This window comes from Notothenia rossii (genome assembly GCF_949606895.1).
Source record: "Notothenia rossii genome assembly, chromosome: 1".
Classification (NCBI taxonomy): domain Eukaryota; kingdom Metazoa; phylum Chordata; class Actinopteri; order Perciformes; family Nototheniidae; genus Notothenia; species Notothenia rossii.
Window position 1 is genome coordinate 38,413,905 of NC_136912.1, and position 21,085 is coordinate 38,434,989.

At 40.1% G+C, this 21,085-nt stretch overlaps 1 protein-coding gene and 2 long non-coding RNA genes across 9 annotated transcripts; 2 read left to right on the forward strand and 1 right to left on the reverse strand.

The window, feature by feature from the left end:
• The first annotated feature begins 10,539 nt into the window (after positions 1-10,539).
• On the forward strand, positions 10,540-10,918 carry LOC307040429. The gene is made up of 2 exons (XR_013808485.1): positions 10,540-10,596; positions 10,639-10,918. It is a non-coding gene; the product is annotated as an uncharacterized lncRNA (long non-coding RNA).
• Positions 10,919-12,788: 1,870 nt separating this feature from the next.
• LOC307040394 (uncharacterized protein) lies at positions 12,789-19,821 on the forward strand (the record flags this gene model as incomplete). Of its 7 annotated transcripts, none has more annotated exons than XM_079683179.1 (8): positions 12,789-13,010; positions 14,717-14,904; positions 15,821-15,960; positions 16,608-16,773; positions 16,929-17,270; positions 17,892-18,027; positions 18,238-18,345; positions 19,263-19,818. In XM_079683179.1, 5 exons carry the CDS (start codon positions 12,789-12,791, stop codon positions 17,224-17,226), a joined length of 1,014 nt encoding a protein of 337 aa, XP_079539305.1. In that variant the 3' UTR covers positions 17,227-17,270; positions 17,892-18,027; positions 18,238-18,345; positions 19,263-19,818. The 7 variants fall into 7 exon arrangements, with proteins under 7 accessions (XP_079539305.1, XP_079539307.1, XP_079539303.1 ...); XM_079683181.1 differs by having other exon boundaries at positions 18,238-18,291; XM_079683177.1 differs by having other exon boundaries at positions 18,238-18,474; positions 19,263-19,817.
• A 490-nt stretch (positions 19,822-20,311) lies between these two features.
• On the reverse strand, positions 20,312-20,688 carry LOC307022602. The gene is made up of 2 exons (XR_013803451.1): positions 20,632-20,688; positions 20,312-20,591 (listed from the first exon to the last, which is right to left on the reverse strand). It is a non-coding gene; the product is annotated as an uncharacterized lncRNA (long non-coding RNA).
• Between the last annotated feature and the right edge of the window lie 397 nt (positions 20,689-21,085).

A 21,085-nucleotide genomic window follows, 5' to 3' on the forward strand; every position in this document is an offset into this window, starting at 1 on the left:
TCCTCCTCATAACTTACAAAGCCCTCAACAACCAGCCCCCCCCTACCTCACAGACCTGTTGCACCACCACACCCCTTCCCGCTGCCTCCGCTCCTCAGAAGCCAACCTCCTATCCATCCCCACCCGCACCAATCACCGGACCTGGGGGGACAGAACCTTCTCCGTCGCTGCCCCCTCCCTCTGGAACTCACTCCCACAACCCATCAGAGACTGCACCGACCTCACCAACTTAAAAAAACTCACAAAAACTCACCTCTTCAATCCGGCTTTTCATGTGTGATTGTTTTTGTATTATTTGACTTTAACTTTAACTATATATTTATTTGTTTTTCCTTTCTTCTCTTTTCTTTTTTCTTCACTATTATCTGTAAAGCGTCTTTGAGCACCTGTAAAAGCGCTAACAAATTAAATCTATTATTATTATTAGTGTTAAAACAAAACGTTTGAGACCCACTGAGATAACTAGACTAAAGTTAACTATTTAAACAGTGAGAGAGTCCTTTACTTCACCTGAGCTGAGGTTATCTGAGACTCTCAGTCTGACAGGAGAGAGTTCTCCCTCCACTTTGTTGTTGAAAAAGCTCCTTATATCCGTTAGCTTGGCTAGCTAGCACCATATGCTAACCACAACGATCTCCGGTAGAGACCCACCGGTGCTCGCGCACGCACACAAAATAGCTCGTGCCACACACACACAGAGCAGAGCTTGAATGAAACACAGTGAGCCCGAAGTAAGCTACTTGTACTCACGAGGCCTATTATGTGCAGAATCCCTCTCGCTTTCAGGTGGTTTTGATTGAGTGTCCACACGTGGATGTTTAAGGACTAAAAAACAATCCATTTGTCACTTTGCTGTTTGCAAATAATTTGGCGCTCCAGCTAACAGGAAGTCACTCAAGTGTCACAAAGTAATTTAGCCTTTGGGTAGGTCAAAAAGCTAATGGGTGCTGGCCATTGGCCTAATCACCTGTGTTGGCTTTATGTTTTTGGTCAAACATTTGTTTGTTTCACATTTGGATTGATGTAATCAATAATTTTTCTAATTTAATAAAAAAACAAAACATATTTCTTGGGGGTGCTAAAGGGGTGCTTTGGCAATCCTGGGGGGTGCTTCAGCACCCTCTAGCTCCCCCCTGGTGCCGCCCCTGCTCTCCTGTCCTGCCAGGCGACACGCCCGTTCTAAGCCGTGTCCCTCACTCCTCACATCCCAAGCTGCATCCCCACAAAGTGTATTATGTTGTTACATCGTTTCAGATGTTATGTTTCAGTTGTGCTCTGTCTATGTTCAGTGATGCAAACTTATCACTTTTCGGCGAAATTCGCCGTTTTGAATCCAAAATAGGTCGTTTGTGTGATTCATGTAGATCTGCAATAAAAATATTTTTGGGGTATCGGGGGTTCTGGGACCCGGAGTAATCTGCGGCCGTGAGCTGTTATGTGCCATCATGACACGCATGGTGTTCTTTTTTTATATATTATAATGAAGTGCGAGCTGTGTGCTCGAGTCTTCCTGCCTGTCGGCTCTGCTCTCATGGATGTATAATAAGGCTCTGCTGCTCCGAGATGATGGTCTAGCTTCAGCAGCTACATTACCTACGGGTGCGTTCGTTAATATTAACTGTGCGTCCGGAATCACTGTGGCACAGACTGGACCGCTGGTGAACAGCTGTTAGAACGGGCCGTTCAGGTGTTCAGAGCAGAGCTCCCTGTCGGAGCAGCAGAGCGTGATGAGAACTGAAAAGTTTTTCTGTGGCAATATTATTAAAGGAATCGTTGAGCTAGCTAGCTAGCATATATTGTCACTATCTGTTCACGTTAGCTTTAGCCTTCTATTTCTAATAGTTTTTTTCATAGGCTATAAACAGAGGTGGTATATATATTGTACTTGAGTAAAAGTAGAAGCACTCAGATCTTGTACTTGAGTGAAAGTACAAGCACACAGATCTTGTACTTGAGTAAAAGTAATAGTAGCAGAGTGTAGGAATACTCTGTTACAGTAAAAGCCCTGCATGCAAAATGTTCCTCAAGTAAAAGTAGAAAAGTATTATCATCAAAATATAGTTAAAGTAGCGACAGTAAGAGTAGTCCTTGTGCAGATTGGTCCGTTTCAGAATAACATATATGATATGATTGATCATGAAAGTGTTCTCAAAGCTGGTAAAGGTGCAGCTTGTTTGAATGACTTTGTATACTGCAGGGTAGCTTGTGGATTTACTCCAGGTGGAACTAAAGTCTGATTAAACACTTGATTATATTTCACATCATTCATCCACATCTGTAAAGTAACTAAAGGTATTAAATACATGTAGGGGAGTAGAAGTACACCATGTACCTCTGAACTGTAGTGGAGTAGAAGAACAAAGTCGCAAAACATTGTAATACTTAAATAAAGTACAAGTATCTCAAAATTGTGCCCAAGTATAGTACTTGTTGAGTTTATGAACTTAGTTACTTACACCATGTGGCTATAAAGATAGAAAGACTAAGCCTTGCACAGAGGCATGAAAATACATTTTCAAAATGCTCAACAGTGCTGCCAAAATTATAAACTGACTGCTACACAATTAAAATAAATGCTTTTATATATTTCTATTAGATGTGACTCTTTGGCGTTTCTGTTATTATTAACACTGCTGGTTTAGTTGTTCTGACTGCTAAAATCCTCTGTTATTCCTCATTTTAAAGCCGATATTCCGTGGGGTGGGGGAGCCGGGGGCTCGGATCCTTGTCACCTTTTTCATACAGATGAGTTTGCATCCCAAAGCCTCAGTCACCTTAATTCATGTAATAAAAACATCTCTGGTCAGTAACACTTAAAGCTAAATGTGCAATACCATGTTCAGCTATGTTACTATTTATAATGTTATTGTTGTTACATCAGAAGATGTACATATTGGAATGATTTCTTGACTTACAGTAGGCTATTTATTAAATTACTATGAATATTGTCATTGTTGAAGGCTTTTAGAGAAGGATGAACTAACTATAAGCCTGAATTACATAACATTTTATATCTAAAAACATAAAAGCCACAATAAATAAATCACAATTATTGTAGTTATTTTTACCTCCCGTATTGCTTTCAACCCACCAGCTTTTATGGTGTTGTTACGTCACTAACTGTAAGCCTGTCACATTCTATGGTCACTCAGAGTAACCTACAGTTAATTTAGCTGCTGGAGAAGAAAGATCAGGGGGGGAGGGAGGAGAGAGCTGCCGTTTCATTCACACTGTTTAAAAAACGGTAACAACGGACTATTTTTCTTAGCGGATGCATTTCAATTTAAATCAATACATACAACTATTTTTTAAATCAATAAAAACATTTTCTAAATCCATAAAAGCATTTCAATTAATATTGGGAGTCATGTCGTTACTTTGCTGAGAATGTGGCCATGTAATAAGCGGGATCATTTGCAGCGACTTGTTCCTTATGGGGAAAATAACACCCTTCATGCAGATCAGGATCCCTCCGCTACGCTTTGGGATCCTGATCTGCCGACGAGGCTCCATTAAAATAAAAATATTTTTAGTGAATTACTGAGTTTAGGCACGTTAATAACGTTTTAATGAAGTTGAATACAGTATATTCATATGTGTCAGTGATTTCATGTCAATTCAGCGAACATAAACATAAATGATCATGGTGAAGATGATGATTAAAAATCGAGAGCCGGGCTGCATTTCCTCCCGTTCGTTTTTTCCGACTAAACAACATTATTTTGTTAAATAACAACATGGTGATGTTTTGTAAATGATTACATCTCTCTTATTTAGCACAGAGTATGATATCCGTGACATATGGATCTTAACAAAGTTCCGCTGTACATCCAGCATACTGTATCTGACTTTATTTCACATGAGCTCCAGTGTCGAACCCCACTGCACCCCCTGGTGGATCAATGATCCATTGCAGCTGGCTTCATTATAATTACATTTATCTATCACGGGGGCGGTCTCAAGTCAAGCTGGAGGTTTTCCCTTGAGCGAGGGCAGATCACGTACCAATCATGGCCCTCGCGTTTCAAACTGTCTGAAATGAATCGCTTCATCTGTACACATTTTTGATATTAATTCTGCTTCTAACATTGATGCATGTAATAACTTGTCAACCTCTTTAACTTGTGACCCAATACACAATAGAATAATAATAATTGATGATAGTGCTGTGGCCAGGGTTTTCAAACAACTGCATACTAAGAAGGCCAGTGGGCCAGACGGTATTTCGGCACTCCTGCTGAAAACGTTTGCAGATGAACTCACCCCTGCCTGGAGTCCATTATTCCAGCTCTCTGCTGACTAGGGAAGCATCCCTCAAATATGGAAGAAAGCTGTCATCCTACCAGTTGCAAAAAAAACATGCCCACATGACAACAACGACTTCAGACCAGTGGGTTTGACCTCAATAGTTATGAAGTCACTAGAACGGATTATTGTAGGGAACTTGCGAACTGAGGTGCAACACCTCTTGGACCCCTACCAGTTTGCGTACAGCGAGAGGTACAGATGATGCTCTGACCTCTACAACTCACTTTATTCTAAAACACCTGGAAAATCCTTTAACTTATGCTAGATTAATGTTCATGGACTTTAGCTCAGCTTTTAATATTCTTCCCCAAATTATGTTAAAAAAGCTCAAACAGATTGATGTGAACCCTTACTTAATCAGATGGTATCACTCCTTCCTAACTGAAAGACAGCAGCAGGTGAAAGTAAACTCGACCCTCTCTGACACACAGGTCATAAGCACAGGGGCACCACAAGGCTGAGTTAGCTCTCCTCTTCTCTTCACACTCTACACAAATTAGTGTAGGAGTCAGCACACACACAACCACATTATACAGTTTTCTGATGACACAGCCATATTTAGTCTACTGACTAGAGACTCAGACATTTCTATTTATAAACTTGAGATTGAAGAGGTCGTGAAGTGGTGTGAGGCGCACAACCTGGTGTTAAATGTTAAAAAAACAAAGGAAATGATCTTTGACCCCAAGTCAGTATGATCACAGCCCAGTCCTTATCAACAGGGAGGGAGTTGAGCAGGTTACACGTTTTAAATATTTGGGGATTTATTTTTGATGCTCAGTTAGGCTGGGCCCATCAGGTGGATCAGGTATGCTCAAAGATAAGCCAGCGCCTGCATTTACTGCGTAGGCTCAGGGTTCATGGAGTGGATAAATGTATCATGTTAATGTTCGACAGGGCAGCAATTGAGTCTATTATTCGTTATGGCATCACAACATGGTTTGGTAACTTGTCAGTTAAATCTAAATCACAACTCCAGAGCTTGATCAAAAGGGCTGGAAAAATAATTGGCATGCTTCCACCATCCTCTCTTCAGGAGATATTTGAGGAGATGGTGAGAAAGCAAGGCCGCAAAATCACATGCGACCCCAAACACATCCTGTATAGAGAGTTTGAGTTGCTGCCCTTGGGCAGAAGGTAAAGATTACCAAACTGTAAATTGAACAGGTATACGTTTTCCTTTGTTCCGCTGTCAATCAAGCTGCTGAACAGTCAGAAACAATTGTGATTATGCTGTGTTAGGAGTTGTTGGGAGGGCAATGTTTACAGTGTAGTTTGTGAAATCGAGAAGGTTAAATAGGGGAAGTGCATTATGTGTAAATAGGTATGGACACAATAGGGATATGTGCAATTTGACGGACACTATGCATAGATGCAATAGGCAAAGTGCAGTATTGATTTGTGTATGAATACAGTAGGGAAGGTGCAATATTTGATTTATGTATAAATACAATAAGGAAAAGTGCAATATTTGATTATGTATGAATGCAATAGGGATATGTGCAATAGGGAAAGTGCTGTACCTGTATGTTTCTTGTTTGTTTCTTTGCCATGTGATATGTGATCTCTGTTCTGTATCTATGACTGATTGACCTGAATGTTTTATGTGTATTATCTCGATGCCCAAGACAAATTTCTCCTAAGGGAGACAATAAAGCTCTATCTATCTTAAGTGGGGACCTAACCTCCTCTAGGGGAGTTCGGGGTGCATGCTCCCCCGGGAAGGTTTTTTAAAAATGTTTAAGTTAAAAGCATCAATCTGGTGCACTTTGAGAGCAACATTAGGAGACCTATGGATACATCTGTCAACATCCATATGAAACAGAACTGTAATCAGATTTTATTTTTCTTTATGGATATTTTACAAATCACTCCCCTTTGAAACTGTATACTTGTTTATTAATAACAACTTTTTTTTACTGTCATATAGTATTTTATACCTGTTTACTTTATTCTCTTATTTTTTTACAAAATAATGATCATATAAAGATGTGCCTTTACCTCACTGGTTGTAGAAAAAGTTTCTTATATTCGTTAGCATAGCTAGCTAACCAGATGCTAATAACAACAAAGTTATTGACTGTATGATCAGTATGACAGATGAACGGATCGCCACTGGGCTTTCAACTAAAGACACAGCCACGCAAAAACTGCGGCATGTGTACGGCTCCTTATGGGTACTGCAATTTCTGAAGTGCCGGAGCAGCATTCTGGTGCTCTCAGAACTACACCCCTGTCAGACGAGACATAGACCACGTGATGACAAGTTTGATGACAAACCCCGAAAACAAACGCAACAAAAAAAAGCTGCACGATATGCAAAGTGCAATGCACATACAAATCCCAAAACACATTTAAAAATAAAACATTCCGGAAGTGCTCCAGGCCTCTAGGGGCCGCGCTACGTGGAACAGATTGATGTATGACCAGACTTAGAGAGAACGAACAAGAGTGATGGAAATCGGGAGGAAATGAAGTTAATTTAAATGGAGAAAGATATAAGAAGGTAAGTTTTGTTTTTATACATAGGGAGTCATATTTATATAGCTAGCGTTAGCATGCCTAACTACTATACCAACTGAGGAGAGCTTCACGTGAAGAGGAGATAAAGTGAGGGAAGAACATTGTTAAAAGAGATGACAAATCAAGTGCAGGCAAATAAGTTAACACGGTCCATAGTGAGTACCGCGGAAAAAGGACATTTGAATTCTTAGCAGTTTGTTTATGTATTTGTGTATAGATGTTGCAACTATACAGAGCTTTAGCAATTGCCTGTAACTATGGTCATGCTAATAAAGTTATTGAATTGAGAGAGAGAGAGAAAGAGAAGTGACAACATGTGGAGAGGGACAAAGTAATGACAGGAGAGTAGTGTGCATTAGACATGCTAAAGAACAAATATAGAGAAGACATGCAAGGAGAGAGAAAGAGACAAAACACAGATTCAACGGTAAACATGATGTATCTTTCTATTTATTTAGCTAAACACTATTTAGACTATGTGTTTTTGATTGACTTGATTAAATGGATTTACTATATCAATGTATGTCTTTTCAGGCTGCCATGTTTTGTCCTTTCTGTGGTCATCATCTGGGGGACAGTTCAAGTGTCCTGTGGCTCCTGTGGCAAACGTACAGTTTTTGGCAGAAGTTGAACACAACCGTAAGTTCACTTTTTTTTTATTGTATCCGTTTCAAACGCAAGAAATAAGGATTCAACACACTACTCTGTTTAGAATACTAATTGGCAGATGCATACACTAGTTATCAGCATGAAGGACACATTTTTTCATTATCTGTTTATGTGAAATATGTAGAAGACATTGTTAAATTGTAGACCAATGCATGATTAAATACACAAAACATGTGTATTATATTATACATGAATAATTGTGTATTAGTTCTATCTTTATAGAGAACATTTAGAATCAGATTGTGAGACAGTGAGCGGCTGGGAAAGTCACACCGCCATGGGGCACAAACAGTTGCTGAAGTGATGTTTTCTTTGCATGCTCAGGCATTCCATAAGGATGGTCAGGAACTCAAGCTTGGGACCACCAGTGTCCCCTCCATCCTCAGTTTGTCCCTCATCATCATTGAACTTAACTGACATCTCATGAGAGGGATCGAATGAGGCACCTTTGAAGCCGTGGATTGCTCCATCCCACACATTGGCTCTATTAATATTGAACCTGCTGCAAGATGTATTTGTTCTTTTTGCAGAGAGTTCTGCAACAATGTGTGCCACAGTCAGGTATTCTGTGCTGGGAAAGACAAAGTGATGTATTGTAATATTAAATGATGAAGCTAGTAATACAATTTACAGTATAGAATAGACAAATTAAGTGGTAATAGTAAATATTAACCTCTTAAGCACTGAGCCTGTATTTCAGGTTTCAGGCTCCAAAATGCCACTAACACAGCAAAGACTATATCTTCACTTCTAAAAGGGGTAAATGAATCATATTTTCTCTCAAAGCAAGGTTACATCTGTGAGTTGGATGTAGAAGTGTCAAAATCAATCTAGATGTTTTTATTTGAAAGTAAATTCAGATGGAACATAGTAAAAACATGTAAATTATAATGTCCGCCTAAAAAAAAAACATTACTTATAGTGCAAACCACCCTTGAATGATGGGTTAGTAGACTAAAAGCTTTAGGAATCCAAACTATAACATATAATAAGTACCCTGTATCAAGATTGATGCAAAACAAGTGAAATTTGACCTTTTTAGAGAGGTTTAGAAAAATAAAGTCCAGGCGGACTCACCTCTGGATAATTTGGGAACCATCGGTTCCATTTGACCTTTTTCACTGTACAAATAATTGTATTACTTTGAATTATCACTATAGGTATTCATTCCATCCAAATACAACTGTTGTGAAAAAATTAAAAATTAAAAATGTAAAAAACATACTCTGTTATCCTCTTAGGCCCCACAACGCTAACAGTGAGCCTCTGGATTAGCCCCGAGCGAAAAATGCTAACCTATTATGCTCCGGAAATCACTCCTAGCTCCCTTATTACTTATCCCAGCTGCAGATCCAACACATCGTTTATGATCGTAAAGACACAGAATCTAACGGTGCCCACCTCAACACTGAAAGATACACACTTGCAACGTTATCAACAAAAACGTAAATCAAAAGAAGTGGCGCTAGGTAGCTACACAATGCTAACGTGGCTTACCTTTGTCTTTGTCTGGTCTAAACTGGTCTTCAATGGCATTAAAACGATAACAACGCTGATGTAGTTAATCCATAGGTTAATATCCAATGTGGCTGTGTCCCCTTTGAAATGTTCTGATAATCTATAAGCAATAAAACGGCAATTTCATTATCTGCTGTCCACTCTGTGCTCCGTGCGCTCTGGGTCCTGCAATTTCTGCTTCCTTACGTAGTAAACAATAACGGTACGTCTACACTACAGGCATCAAAAAATGCTTTCAACGCTTCGCCCATTCACTTGAATGGGGTGACGTAGAAGATTTTGAATCTTCGCCGAACTGCATTGTGGGGAGCATGGCATGGCTTTGCAAGCATCACGAGCATCTATCGGCATCAGCCAATCAAATTCCGTTTATGCAAATCCCGCCAGTGCAAGCGCAGCCAATCAAACCGCGTGCAAGCTGGGAGAGCCAGACCGCAGTTCATTTCCTCATATTCCAAACGAGATATTACGGTAGCAAATCAGCCGGTTCTTTACGACCGGAACTATTTACCGGGATACAAACCGGAGGAACCAGGCATGGAGGGAGGTGGCAGAGACAGTGGGTGAAACTGATAGTTTTTTCGCCTGTTTGGAGAGTTTATATCCAGTTTACTTCGTTTTAACATTGCTATTGCTTTGTATGTCGGGGGCGGGAGATTCATGTGATTGGTTGCTCGCAAAAAATCGCCAAGCTTCAGACACGCCCAGCTTCAAGATTTTTTCATGCCTGTAGTGTAGATGGGCCGTTAAGTCTGCTGCGTAAAGTGCTTACGCCGTCTGGCATTCTTCATACTTTACGCAGGACCATATATCTGGAACCCATCAGTCGATTTGGGTGATTTACACCTTTTTCTTAACCAAAATATCCAATAGAATCGAGGGGCAGTTCCCAAATCCACGTAAACATTACCATAGAACTATATAATAGAGAAGCAAAAAAAGCACATCTGAAAGTACAAGCCTGGACGGCAACATTTTATACCCAGTATATTGCCATAAATATGATGGTGGATTATCAGTAAAAAAATCCTACGTGACACAAAGACATTGGATTAACCTTGAGCGGCGTTTTTATTCCGGTGAACACAACTTTTGATCACAAATCAAAAAAGGTAAGACGTAATTATTGTAATATTTTTGAAAACGGATGTTGTTTACTTTCTCTTTTCTGGCTGATAGCTCCGCAATTCGGGGTCCTACAGTGATGACATTACATGTGTGGAATCTGTGGAGTCTCAGCTTTAATCAGATATCTTGTTTGTGCAGTGACGATAAGTAATAAGCGCATTGCTACCGTGAGTGCTGTGCAAAAGTCCGTTAGCATTAGTTAGCATTTTTTCGCTCCATGCTAATTCAAAGGCTTGGTATTACTCTTGTGTTTCTTTGAGCAAAAAATTGTTCATATTGTTAGTTAGCTGAGTTTCTTATCGTTAAAAGGGTATGGAACATTAATAGTTTCATAAATGTTAAGAAGCCCTGAGACATAGTCTCGTAAAAAAACGGTGGGGGGGGGGGTCTGTATGGAAAGCCAAAAGTGCCATAATACGGGGGTGAAAAAACGCGCGAACATACGGGGAGGTCCGTTTTTTCGCGCGAAAAAACGCGCGAACATACGGGGAGGTCCGTTTTTTCGCGTGAAAAAACGGGCCAATATACGGGCGAATGTTCGCGCGGTTTTTTATATGATAATGAGCCCCTCCTTCTGATTTCCTTAGCCAATAAGTTAAAAGTGTCTGTAACCAATCAGTGAAGGGTAAAGCCAGACCAAAACAATCTGTAGATGAAAAGTTCCTGACATGGTGAGGCTGTGCTGTAAATTGTGCATTATTCCAGATTCAGGGGACTAAGTATTAATTTGCCTTTGAATATAATAAATATATCAATCAATATATCAATATAACCTGCCTTCATTGTTTTTTTTAAATAAAATGGCATTACCCTTTTCCTTAAACCTCTGGAGTGTGAAGTGAAGGTATTTTCTCAATTTTTAGATGTCTCCTTAAATCCACTTTTAAATGTACTTCTTATAACATGGCATGGTGTTACATGTCAAAATGTTCAGTAGTCTCTGGTGTTGCTAGAAATGCAAATTCACTCACCTTAGAGCACTGTCTTATGAGAAACCTAGCTTAGAAATCCGATTTTTGGAAAACTTCAAAACTGTTGTGAAACACATATGTACTCATGTCATCCATTTTTTTTGGTGTTTCAGATTTTGTTCACCAAAGTCTTTGGTTCACAAAAGTAGTGAAATATATCAATTACACTATAAGCCTATATAAAAGTGTTGTTCATGTCTAAAATGAAAATGTGTAAATTATAATTTAGAGTAAAATATTTCCATCCCTCTACTTTCACCACAGAAAAGTTACATCAGGACTGAATAATGACTTCATATTCCATACCAAGGTTTATGTGATGTGTACAAATACAAATTCAGCATTTCAACTTTATTTTTCAACCAACTATTTATGTTAACATATGAAACTGTAAAATCTCAATATTTCCAATATCAGAACTTTTTCAACCAACTATTCATTATAAATGTAAAGACAGGGGGTCTTTGTCCATGGTCTTTGTCTGTCTTCCAAGACAGTGGGTCTGGCTGCTGTGTAGGTGGGGCTGATGGTGCATGGCCTGCTGGTGGCTGTGTCGGAGGGAGGTAGGTGGGATTGTCCCGGGTTGATGCTGGGATTGTCCCGGGTTGATGCTGGTGGCTGGATGGGAGGTACGTGTGCTAGGCGAGACTTCTTTGCTGGCTGGGTTGATCGTGATGGCTGTGGTGGAGACCTTTGTATCGAGGTGTATCTTAATCTTGTGGCAGGCACAGATGGAGGTGGAGGCCGCTGTAGGGATGCTGGTCCTCTGGTCCTCGGGTCCTTGGTGGTGATGGCTGTGGTGGACGCCTTTGTACCGAGGTGTATCTTAATCTTGTGGCAGGCACAGATGGAGGTGGAGGCCGCTGTAGGGATGCTGGTCCTCTGGTCATTGGTGGTGATGGCTGTGGTAGAGGTCTTTGAGCCACGGTAGATTTTGACCTGGGGGCCGGCACAGATGAAGGTTCTGGCTGCTGGATAAACGCCACCTCTGGGCCACTAGGCCCAGGCAGCTGTGAAATCTGAAGGAAAAAAAACATACCTTTACATTTAGCAAATCAAAATAACTGTATGACGTATTTTTCTCTAATCAAAAATGGAAATAAATCCACATGCCATATTATGACTTTTATGAAGGATTAAAGCCTTCTTCATTTCCAGTATATAATAAAGTGATAACACACACAACCCGGTTGACTGTACTCACTTTAACCTGGCTCTGTTGTCCACTGATAGGCATAGTGCTGTGTACCTGGACTCACATTCAGGTTCAGGTCCGGACTCAAGTCCAGAGGTTCAGGTTCAGGTCCGGACTTATAAGTCCGGACTTGGGTCAAGTTGTGTGAGTAACTAAAGTGAACTTATTGTGAGCTAATTATCAATTGAAAATAAACTCATAATCAACTCAAATTCAAACTCGTCAGGTTTATTGTGCCCCCTTCCAACTTGTGTCTACACCATGTATTTTCTATAACTCTACATGTGTTACTAACTACACAACACAACTACATACATAGTGATGTACATACAAGACTCAATCTGCAAGAGTACAAGTCTATGTGTTCTTGTTCAAGAACAACAGCATATTGACATTGTTTGGGTGAAGTGTTGCTCTTTCGGCAGACACTATATCACCATACATGCAAAGGAGTTAGCTTAGCTACACTACCAAATATGGCAACCAGCATCCCACGCTGTCAGTGTCCACTATGTCTAAGCCAGCTTCCCTTGACGTCACACAGATCTCGCGAGCAGTTGCGATATTTTGCGAGACTTTGTGAGTTCAGTAATGGCCGCCATATCAGAAGCCAAAACAATGTTTTTCGTCTTTTCTCAGCGCAAATTTCTCGATCTATGGAAGGTTTTAGATGGTTTAGAACAAAAAGGAGAATATACGTAAGTACCGGTTCCCGACGTTCCGGTTTTAACCGGACTTGAACCGAAACTTTTTACAAGTCCAGTACCGGTTCGGCGTACCGGTACGCAGCACATCATAGGCACAATATTAGCATAGCATTAGCGCGCTATTAGAATTTCAATAATATGAACAATTATGAACTCAGACCAGCATTTCACATATTTATACGAGCAGAATACACTTGAAATGTAAGCCAAACTACTGCACGGGAGTCATACACCTAGTAACATAGAAGAACAAAGAAGCTAGCGGACGCCATTAGCCACTGTAGTGGAGCCGAACTAGCTGACAGAATGACATTAAACTACACATAAAGAACAGTTTCAAAAACACTTCTTAGATCGAAATATGACATAATCTTTGTACACACTACTAACCTGTTGAACAGGAAAAATGAATGAAGCAGAGGGAACGTTGTTGCCGTTCCAGCCAGAATGCCAAGTCTGCGGCAGACACATAATAACAACACTTACTTTACGGCATGCGCTCAGCAACACATTCCCTTTTACGGCATGCCCACTGAGGCCTTTCCGTGTCCTATACTGCCCTCTGCTGTTTGTAATGATATACAATATTTAACATAAACATGCCTTCGAGAGTATAACTTAATTTATACAAGACAATATACATTGAAAATGTGCCCACATATTTATGCGGTTATCTGAATCATATTTTCTACCCCTTATATTCGAAAATATATGATTAAATATCTAAAATATGCGCACTTCGACGCTGCGTGGGTGGACTCCAGTTATATCTTTCAAACTAAATCTATCCACTATCTGCTTGTAGACTAACGGTCAAAGGGTCTAATATCCGGGAGGGCCGGGCTCGAGTCTCGGAAAGGAAACGTTTTTTTGTGTTATCTCTTTTCATTCACTTACAATCTTTGTATAAATGCAAAGTATTCCAAGGTCTGCTTCACCTTAATTGTCCCAACTGCTTGGCAACAGCTGTCTGTTCTCCAGTTGTTTAAGGTGGTAGCCTGTCGCCTGCGTTCATGTTTCAAATAAATGGGAATTGATCAGCCTCAGATGTATTAATTTATAAAAAAAAAATTTTTTTAATTCGAATGTTTCTCTTCAGTGCAATTGCAATTGCACATTGCATCATTTTTGTGTTCTTTGTTCTGTTTTAGAAAGGAAGGATTGTTTACTTTTTTCGTTGTCTACAAAACCGGAAAAACAACATAATTGTGCTTTTCCAGACACTGAAGAAAGAAAAATACCATGAATTTTCGGTATCAGGGCTGTTAGGGAAAAGATCAGGCAATATATCTTGAGAGAAAACTTATCTTTTGATCCCGTTTGAATTGTGCCACGAATTACACTTATGATGTTTGTCATCTTAAACAATCACTTCCATGTCAAAAAACTCAGTTTGTCGTAAAACTGTTGAAATATAAGACTATGAAAAATACGCAACTAGAAATAAGTGAAATGTGCCAACGTGACGGCCGTCTTGGTGTGTGGTGCGCGACGGGAGATGTAGGTCATTGACTGGTTTCAGGCAAAAAAAAAGTGTTACTTCACAGTTTTACGACACATTTAAATTTTTTTGACTTGCAAAATTATCTTTTAAATTGACAAAAATCATATGTGTAATTTGTGGTTCAATTCAAACGGGATCGAAAGATAATCTTTCTCTCTCCATTTACTTCAATACATACCTTTTCCGAAATAAGGTCCCATGGAGCTCAACCGGAAAGGGAGGGACTTCGCCTCTCTATAAGCATGCAGCAGCAGTAGCAGCAGCCGGAAAAATGTCCACGAGAAACTTCATCTTGCGTTGCAAAAGGACAATAAATGACTGCACAAGACTTCTCCAAACAGATGATGCCGGTCATGCCGTGTTACAATCCACAGTAACGAGGTAAGGGCCAAGCCTATTGCTACTGTTAGAAATTAAAATCAATGTTTTAATGGGGAAATGTAGTTTAAACATGCCGTCAGTTTTAATGCTCTTTTATACTGAAAAACCAGAAATTCTTGTGCACAAGCAGTTAAGCTTTTATTCTGAAAATCCTTCATCTCCGGTTAGCATTTAGCATGTGGCTAATATACGATTTCCTGAAGAGGTGAATTTAGTAGCGAAATGAGAGAGTGGTGCAAACCGAAGCCTACTGACTTAACACTACAACTATAGATGTCGAGATACTACCATGCTGAATATTAAATGAAGGTACAGTTTATTTGAATACATTATTTACAGACGAGAGTAGCATGTGACAACATCCGGAATGACCGGAAACCAAACGAGCCGAGAAGTATTGTTTAGAGTATTGATTACAGCGTTTAGAATGTGTTAAATGAAGAGTGATGAAAGAGAATATGAGGAGAAACTGCGTGTTAAGCATATATTGAATGTGAAAAGAACCTATCCTCTGTTTAAATGCAATAACGGACATTAGAGACGAGGCGAGCCGGCTGGCGGGGAGGAGCCAGCAGACGATATATAAACAGCACCGGAGGAGAGATCCGGGCTCTTCTCTTCCCTATCGAGGAGAGCCAGATCACAGCTGTTTGTCTGACTGAACAATATTCTGTCTGTAACACTACCGCGCCTCTTTTAATTAAAGTACCCAATTGAACTTTCACAGAGACTCCATTTAGTCTCCTATTTTAAAGCTTCTCTCCTGGTCGGGAGAATAACGTACACAGTTAACACTACTACCAACACAAAGGAATGTAGTTTGTTTTTGCATGTAACCTAAACTGAGGTTGTGTGAGATCTTTCACACTTACAAATTCTGTCTTCTCCCCTATTTCACCAAACCGTTTACTGGCAGGTTAGAAACCATGGAAAGGAGCCTCGAGTGGTCACGGGGCAGGCTAATTAACGTCCCTACAGCTGATCTTTTACTTCAGGACCTTCGGGAATATATACTTGAAGTCCGGAGATCTTGGCCTACCACACCCGCACAACAAGGTAGGTCGATGTGATAATTGTTCACTTTAGCATAGGCTTTCGTTGATAAACCAGTGCTAGTATTGTTGAGTACTAAGTGTCCAACAGGCCAATACATTTTAAAGTAATTATTTGTTTTAAATATGGGTAATACCAATATAAACACCTTTTTTAATCTGTAGTTGCCAGCTATTAATTACAACATTCTGGTGAGACGCTCTGAGTCTCGAGTTGTCCACTTAAAACTGTACTCCAAATTCCACCTTTATATCCTGCCACAGTAGAGGAGACGCTATTCCCCCTCCCCCGTCGAGGGCAGTCTGGCCATCTGTAGTACACCACGTATCATCAAACGTGTGAATGAGGACATTGAAAGGGTGCCAGAGGGGGAGTCTCTGTCTTCAGGGTTGGAAGACACAGACTGCAACTATGTATCTCTATGCCCATACACATTTATGCTTTTGTTCTTACTGTATACTACAACTATAGTGTATTGCATGTCCACTGGTTTAATGCCAAACTGCATTTCATTTTTTTTTAAAGTATCTTTAGGCTGGGCAATGACAATAAAATAGACGCATTGTGTGCGTTTCTGGCACAACGGCATAAATGCGTTGCTTTTACAACAATGACAATAAATGTAATCTAATGTTTTGCTGTTGTTGCAGGTCATTCTGGCTACCACGCCCCACTCATTTTGTTGGTTGGTCGAGGTCCCCCACAATTCAGCATTTCCAGAGAGCAAATCTCTTTTTTGAGGAGCTGTGGTTTTACAGCAACAAAGATGGCACAGATATTAAAAGTATCTCTGCGCACAGTGAGACGGCGATTGAGGTATGTAGCAATGTCTTCAACATTGGAAGTGCCATCTTGTCTCAATTTATTGTAAACATCCCAAGGAGGGGTTGTAGCCATGTTACACTATGCATGTTGTAAAGTAAATCTGAATACCGTAGGTCTCATATATTTAAAACATGTTTATTTTTCAGGCAGTTCCACATGCTGCGCTCTGGGACATACTCCACCATCTCAGATGCTACACTAGACGACCTCATCAAGGAGATAGTGGCTGGGAATAACCAGATTGGCCCTGAATCTGTCAGGGCACAGCTGCAGGCCCAGCAGATGTGGATACAGAGACGCAGAGTGCGGGACAGCATGAGGCGGATAGACCCAGAAGCAGCTTCACTGGACATGTCCTCTCAAGCTGCAGAAGACAACTCCAAAACAGTGGAGGATCTGCAGAAGCAACTGCAGGAGTTAAGAGTCCAGCGAGAGTTTTGCTAACAGAGGTTTGCTGGCTCCGACGACAACATCCGATTCTATACAAGGTAATGTTTTGGCTAAATTCTATCCAAGTTTTTGAGATGGGTTAGCTTATAAAGAATCCTGTTTACCTGCCGTGTGACCGCTGACTATATGCATGCAGTGTTGGAATAAGTACTCAACTTAACTGAAGTATAAGTACAAATACTATGGTTTTAAAATACTCCTGAACTGAACATGTAGAATCATAAATCCTGTGTTTTCATATATAAAAAGTAACTAGAAACTATGAAGGTTAACTAAATGTGGTGGAGTAAAACATATTAATACTAACAACATACTGAGAATATTTTACTACAAGTGGAAATCTTCAAAACCTTACCAAAGTAAAAGTATGTCAATATCCACTGCGTTTCCCCCAGTTGCACACGTAAGAATGAAGAGTAAACGTAGTCGTTGTGTGTAAAATGTTCCCTGTATGTTTTAGATTATTATTACTGCTGCTAATGTAGTTGCTACATTTTACTGCTGTAGATTACTATACCTGCACCTAGTGCCTTCTTACTCAGTCTATTTGAATTGTAATGTATTATAGCAAACAAGAGGAAAGCATTAGCCCATGTGTTACAGTTAACACGATTGTATTTACTGTCAATTAATGACTGACATGTGTCTTTTGTGTACAGATTCCCGAGCTATAACCACCTGATGGCCTTCTGGTTTTTAATTGAGCCTTCAATTCATTAAATGGTTTGTGTTACTAGAGCGATATCAACTGCCAAGAGTAATGAAGAAGTGGTTACACACGCACGTCCATCAACGGTAGGTTATGTTTCTTTTAACACACAATCTAAACACAAACTGAAGGGAAAATGTCTCTCCGACATTTCATTGCTTTTGTGTAGGCTAAAAGGCTAAAGTACTCAATCCTTTTTGAATACATCAGAGAACTAAAACAACTTAATGTTTTTCCCATAGTGTGCTACACTCATGACATTAATATAGTAACCTTTTTTTGTTTTTATCTTCCAGAGACAGCTGCTTCAGCCAATTGACGAGTTCTTCCTTTTTCTATGCTTCCTGTCGGTGGGTTTGAAAGAGAGGGACCTTGCAAACCGCTTCAACGTACACCAGTCCTCTGTGAGCCGCATCATTGCAACATGGACAAGTTTTCTTACAACTTTATTGGGGTCACAGTGCATCTGGCTTACACCTGCAGAAGTTCAAGCCCACCTCCCAGAGGCATTCAAAGATTTCCCAGACACACAGGTGATCCTGGATTGCACAGAGCTGAGGTGTCAAACACCATCCTCACTCCTCCTCCAAAGTGAAATGTATTCTACATAGAAATCTCACTGCACCAAGAAAGCCCTGGTTGGCATAGCCCCACATGGTGCAGTGACATTTGTTTCCAGTCTGTATGGTGGTTCTGTCAGCGACAAGGAGATTTTCAAACAATCTGGAATAGCTGCGTTGTTGACTGAAAACATAGCAGTGATGGTAGATAAGAGCTTCCTGATCAGCGATTGCTGCAAATGCAAGGTGTACTGCCCACCTTTTCTGTCAAAGCAGAAGCAAATGCCAGCCTATGAGGTGAGGGAGACACAGGCCATTGCCAGACTGAGGGTTCATGTAGAGCGTGTCATTAGGAGGATAAAAGAGAACAAACTTTTTGATGGTGAATCCCACATAGGTATTGTTTGTATTCTTATCGATAGTCATGAACTTTCTCTTGTGACAAAATAGACTCTCCGTTAGTAAACGTTTACTCTGTGTAAAAGTGATTTCTGTGTGTAAAAGTGAGGTAACATGTGTAGATGAATAACATCAACTTGTATTCGTCCCACACATACACACCTATAGATGTAGTTATATTTGTGTCTGTGACTTTATATTGAATGGGAAATAACTGGAAAATACCTGTGTAAGAGAGAGACTCCTGTCCCGCCTCTCCATTTTATTTTTAGTTGTGCATTGTTATTTGTGCTTTAGAAACATTCCACTTGAACTTTATTTGAATGAACTTAGTAGTAATTATTGTCCTATATTTCTTTCAGATTTCACAGCTGCCTGGGCCTAGGAGAAAGAACCTCCATCTGTGCCTGCACCAAGGTCAAGATCTACCGTTGCTCAAGGGCCTTCACCAGAGCCATCACCACCGAGGACCAAAGGACCAGCATCACTACAGCGGCCTCCATCTGTCCCTGCCACAAGATCAAGATACACCTCGGTACAAAGGCCTCCACCACAGCCATCGCGATCAACCCAGCCAGCAAAGAAGTCTCGCCTAGCAGACGTACCTCCAATCCAGCCACCAGCATCAACCCGGGACAATCCCACCTACCTCCCTCCGACACAGCCACCAGCAGGCCATGCACCATCAGCCCCACCTACACAGCAGCCAGACCCACTGTCTTGGAAGACAGACAAAGACCATGGACAAAGACCCCCTGTCTTTACATTTATAATGAATAGTTGGTTGAAAAAGTTCTGATATTGGAAATATTGAGATTTTACAGTTTCATATGTTAACATAAATAGTTGGTTGAAAAATAAAGTTGAAATGCTGAATTTGTATTTGTACACATCACATAAACCTTGGTATGGAATATGAAGTCATTATTCAGTCCTGATGTAACTTTTCTGTGGTGAAAGTAGAGGGATGGAAATATTTTACTCTAAATTATAATTTACACATTTTCATTTTAGACATGAACAACACTTTTATATAGGCTTATAGTGTAATTGATATATTTCACTACTTTTGTGAACCAAAGACTTTGGTGAACAAAATCTGAAACACCAAAAAAAATGGATGACATGAGTACATATGTGTTTCACAACAGTTTTGAAGTTTTCCAAAAATCGGATTTCTAAGCTAGGTTTCTCATAAGACAGTGCTCTAAGGTGAGTGAATTTGCATTTCTAGCAACACCAGAGACTACTGAACATTTTGACATGTAACACCATGCCATGTTATAAGAAGTACATTTAAAAGTGGATTTAAGGAGACATCTAAAAATTGAGAAAATACCTTCACTTCACACTCCAGAGGTTTAAGGAAAAGGGTAATGCCATTTTATTTAAAAAAAACAATGAAGACAGGTTATATTGATATATTGATTGATATATTTATTATATTCAAAGGCAAATTAATACTTAGTCCCCTGAATCTGGAATAATGCACAATTTACAGCACAGCCTCACCATGTCAGGAACTTTTCATCTACAGATTGTTTTGGTCTGGCTTTACCCTTCACTGATTGGTTACAGACACTTTTAACTTATTGGCTAAGGAAATCAGAAGGAGGGGCTCATTATCATATAAAAAACCGCGCGAACATTCGCCCGTATATTGGCCCGTTTTTTCACGCGAAAAAACGGACCTCCCCGTATGTTCGCGTTTTTTCGCGCGAAAAAACGGACCTCCCCGTATGTTCGCGCGTTTTTTCACCCCCGTATTATGGCACTTTTGGCTTTCCATAGGTCCACTGGGGGGACCCTCGTACTTAAGAGGTTAATACCTTTGCTCCATTTTGTCTTCTGGCTCAGACTGGCTATCAATAATGATAAGTGCATACCCATTTGTGTCGTTGCTGCAGTAAGAAGACAGTTGAATAATTATTTTCAAATACATAATATGTGCATGACAGTCATATTTACAAAAGGATGTCGATCCTCTTCCTATTTTGTTTCAATACATTGGATTCTAAACTGAGAACAGTACTTTTGTCATACTCCTGCACAATCCTTGTAAACATTTGAAATGGATGCAAGAAACAATATCTGATCTTTGACAAATATTTGTGGGTGTTTTTTGTATCGTCTTCACTAAGACGTAAGATGTTGTGGGTGTCATTTGGAAATGTATGAAAGTATA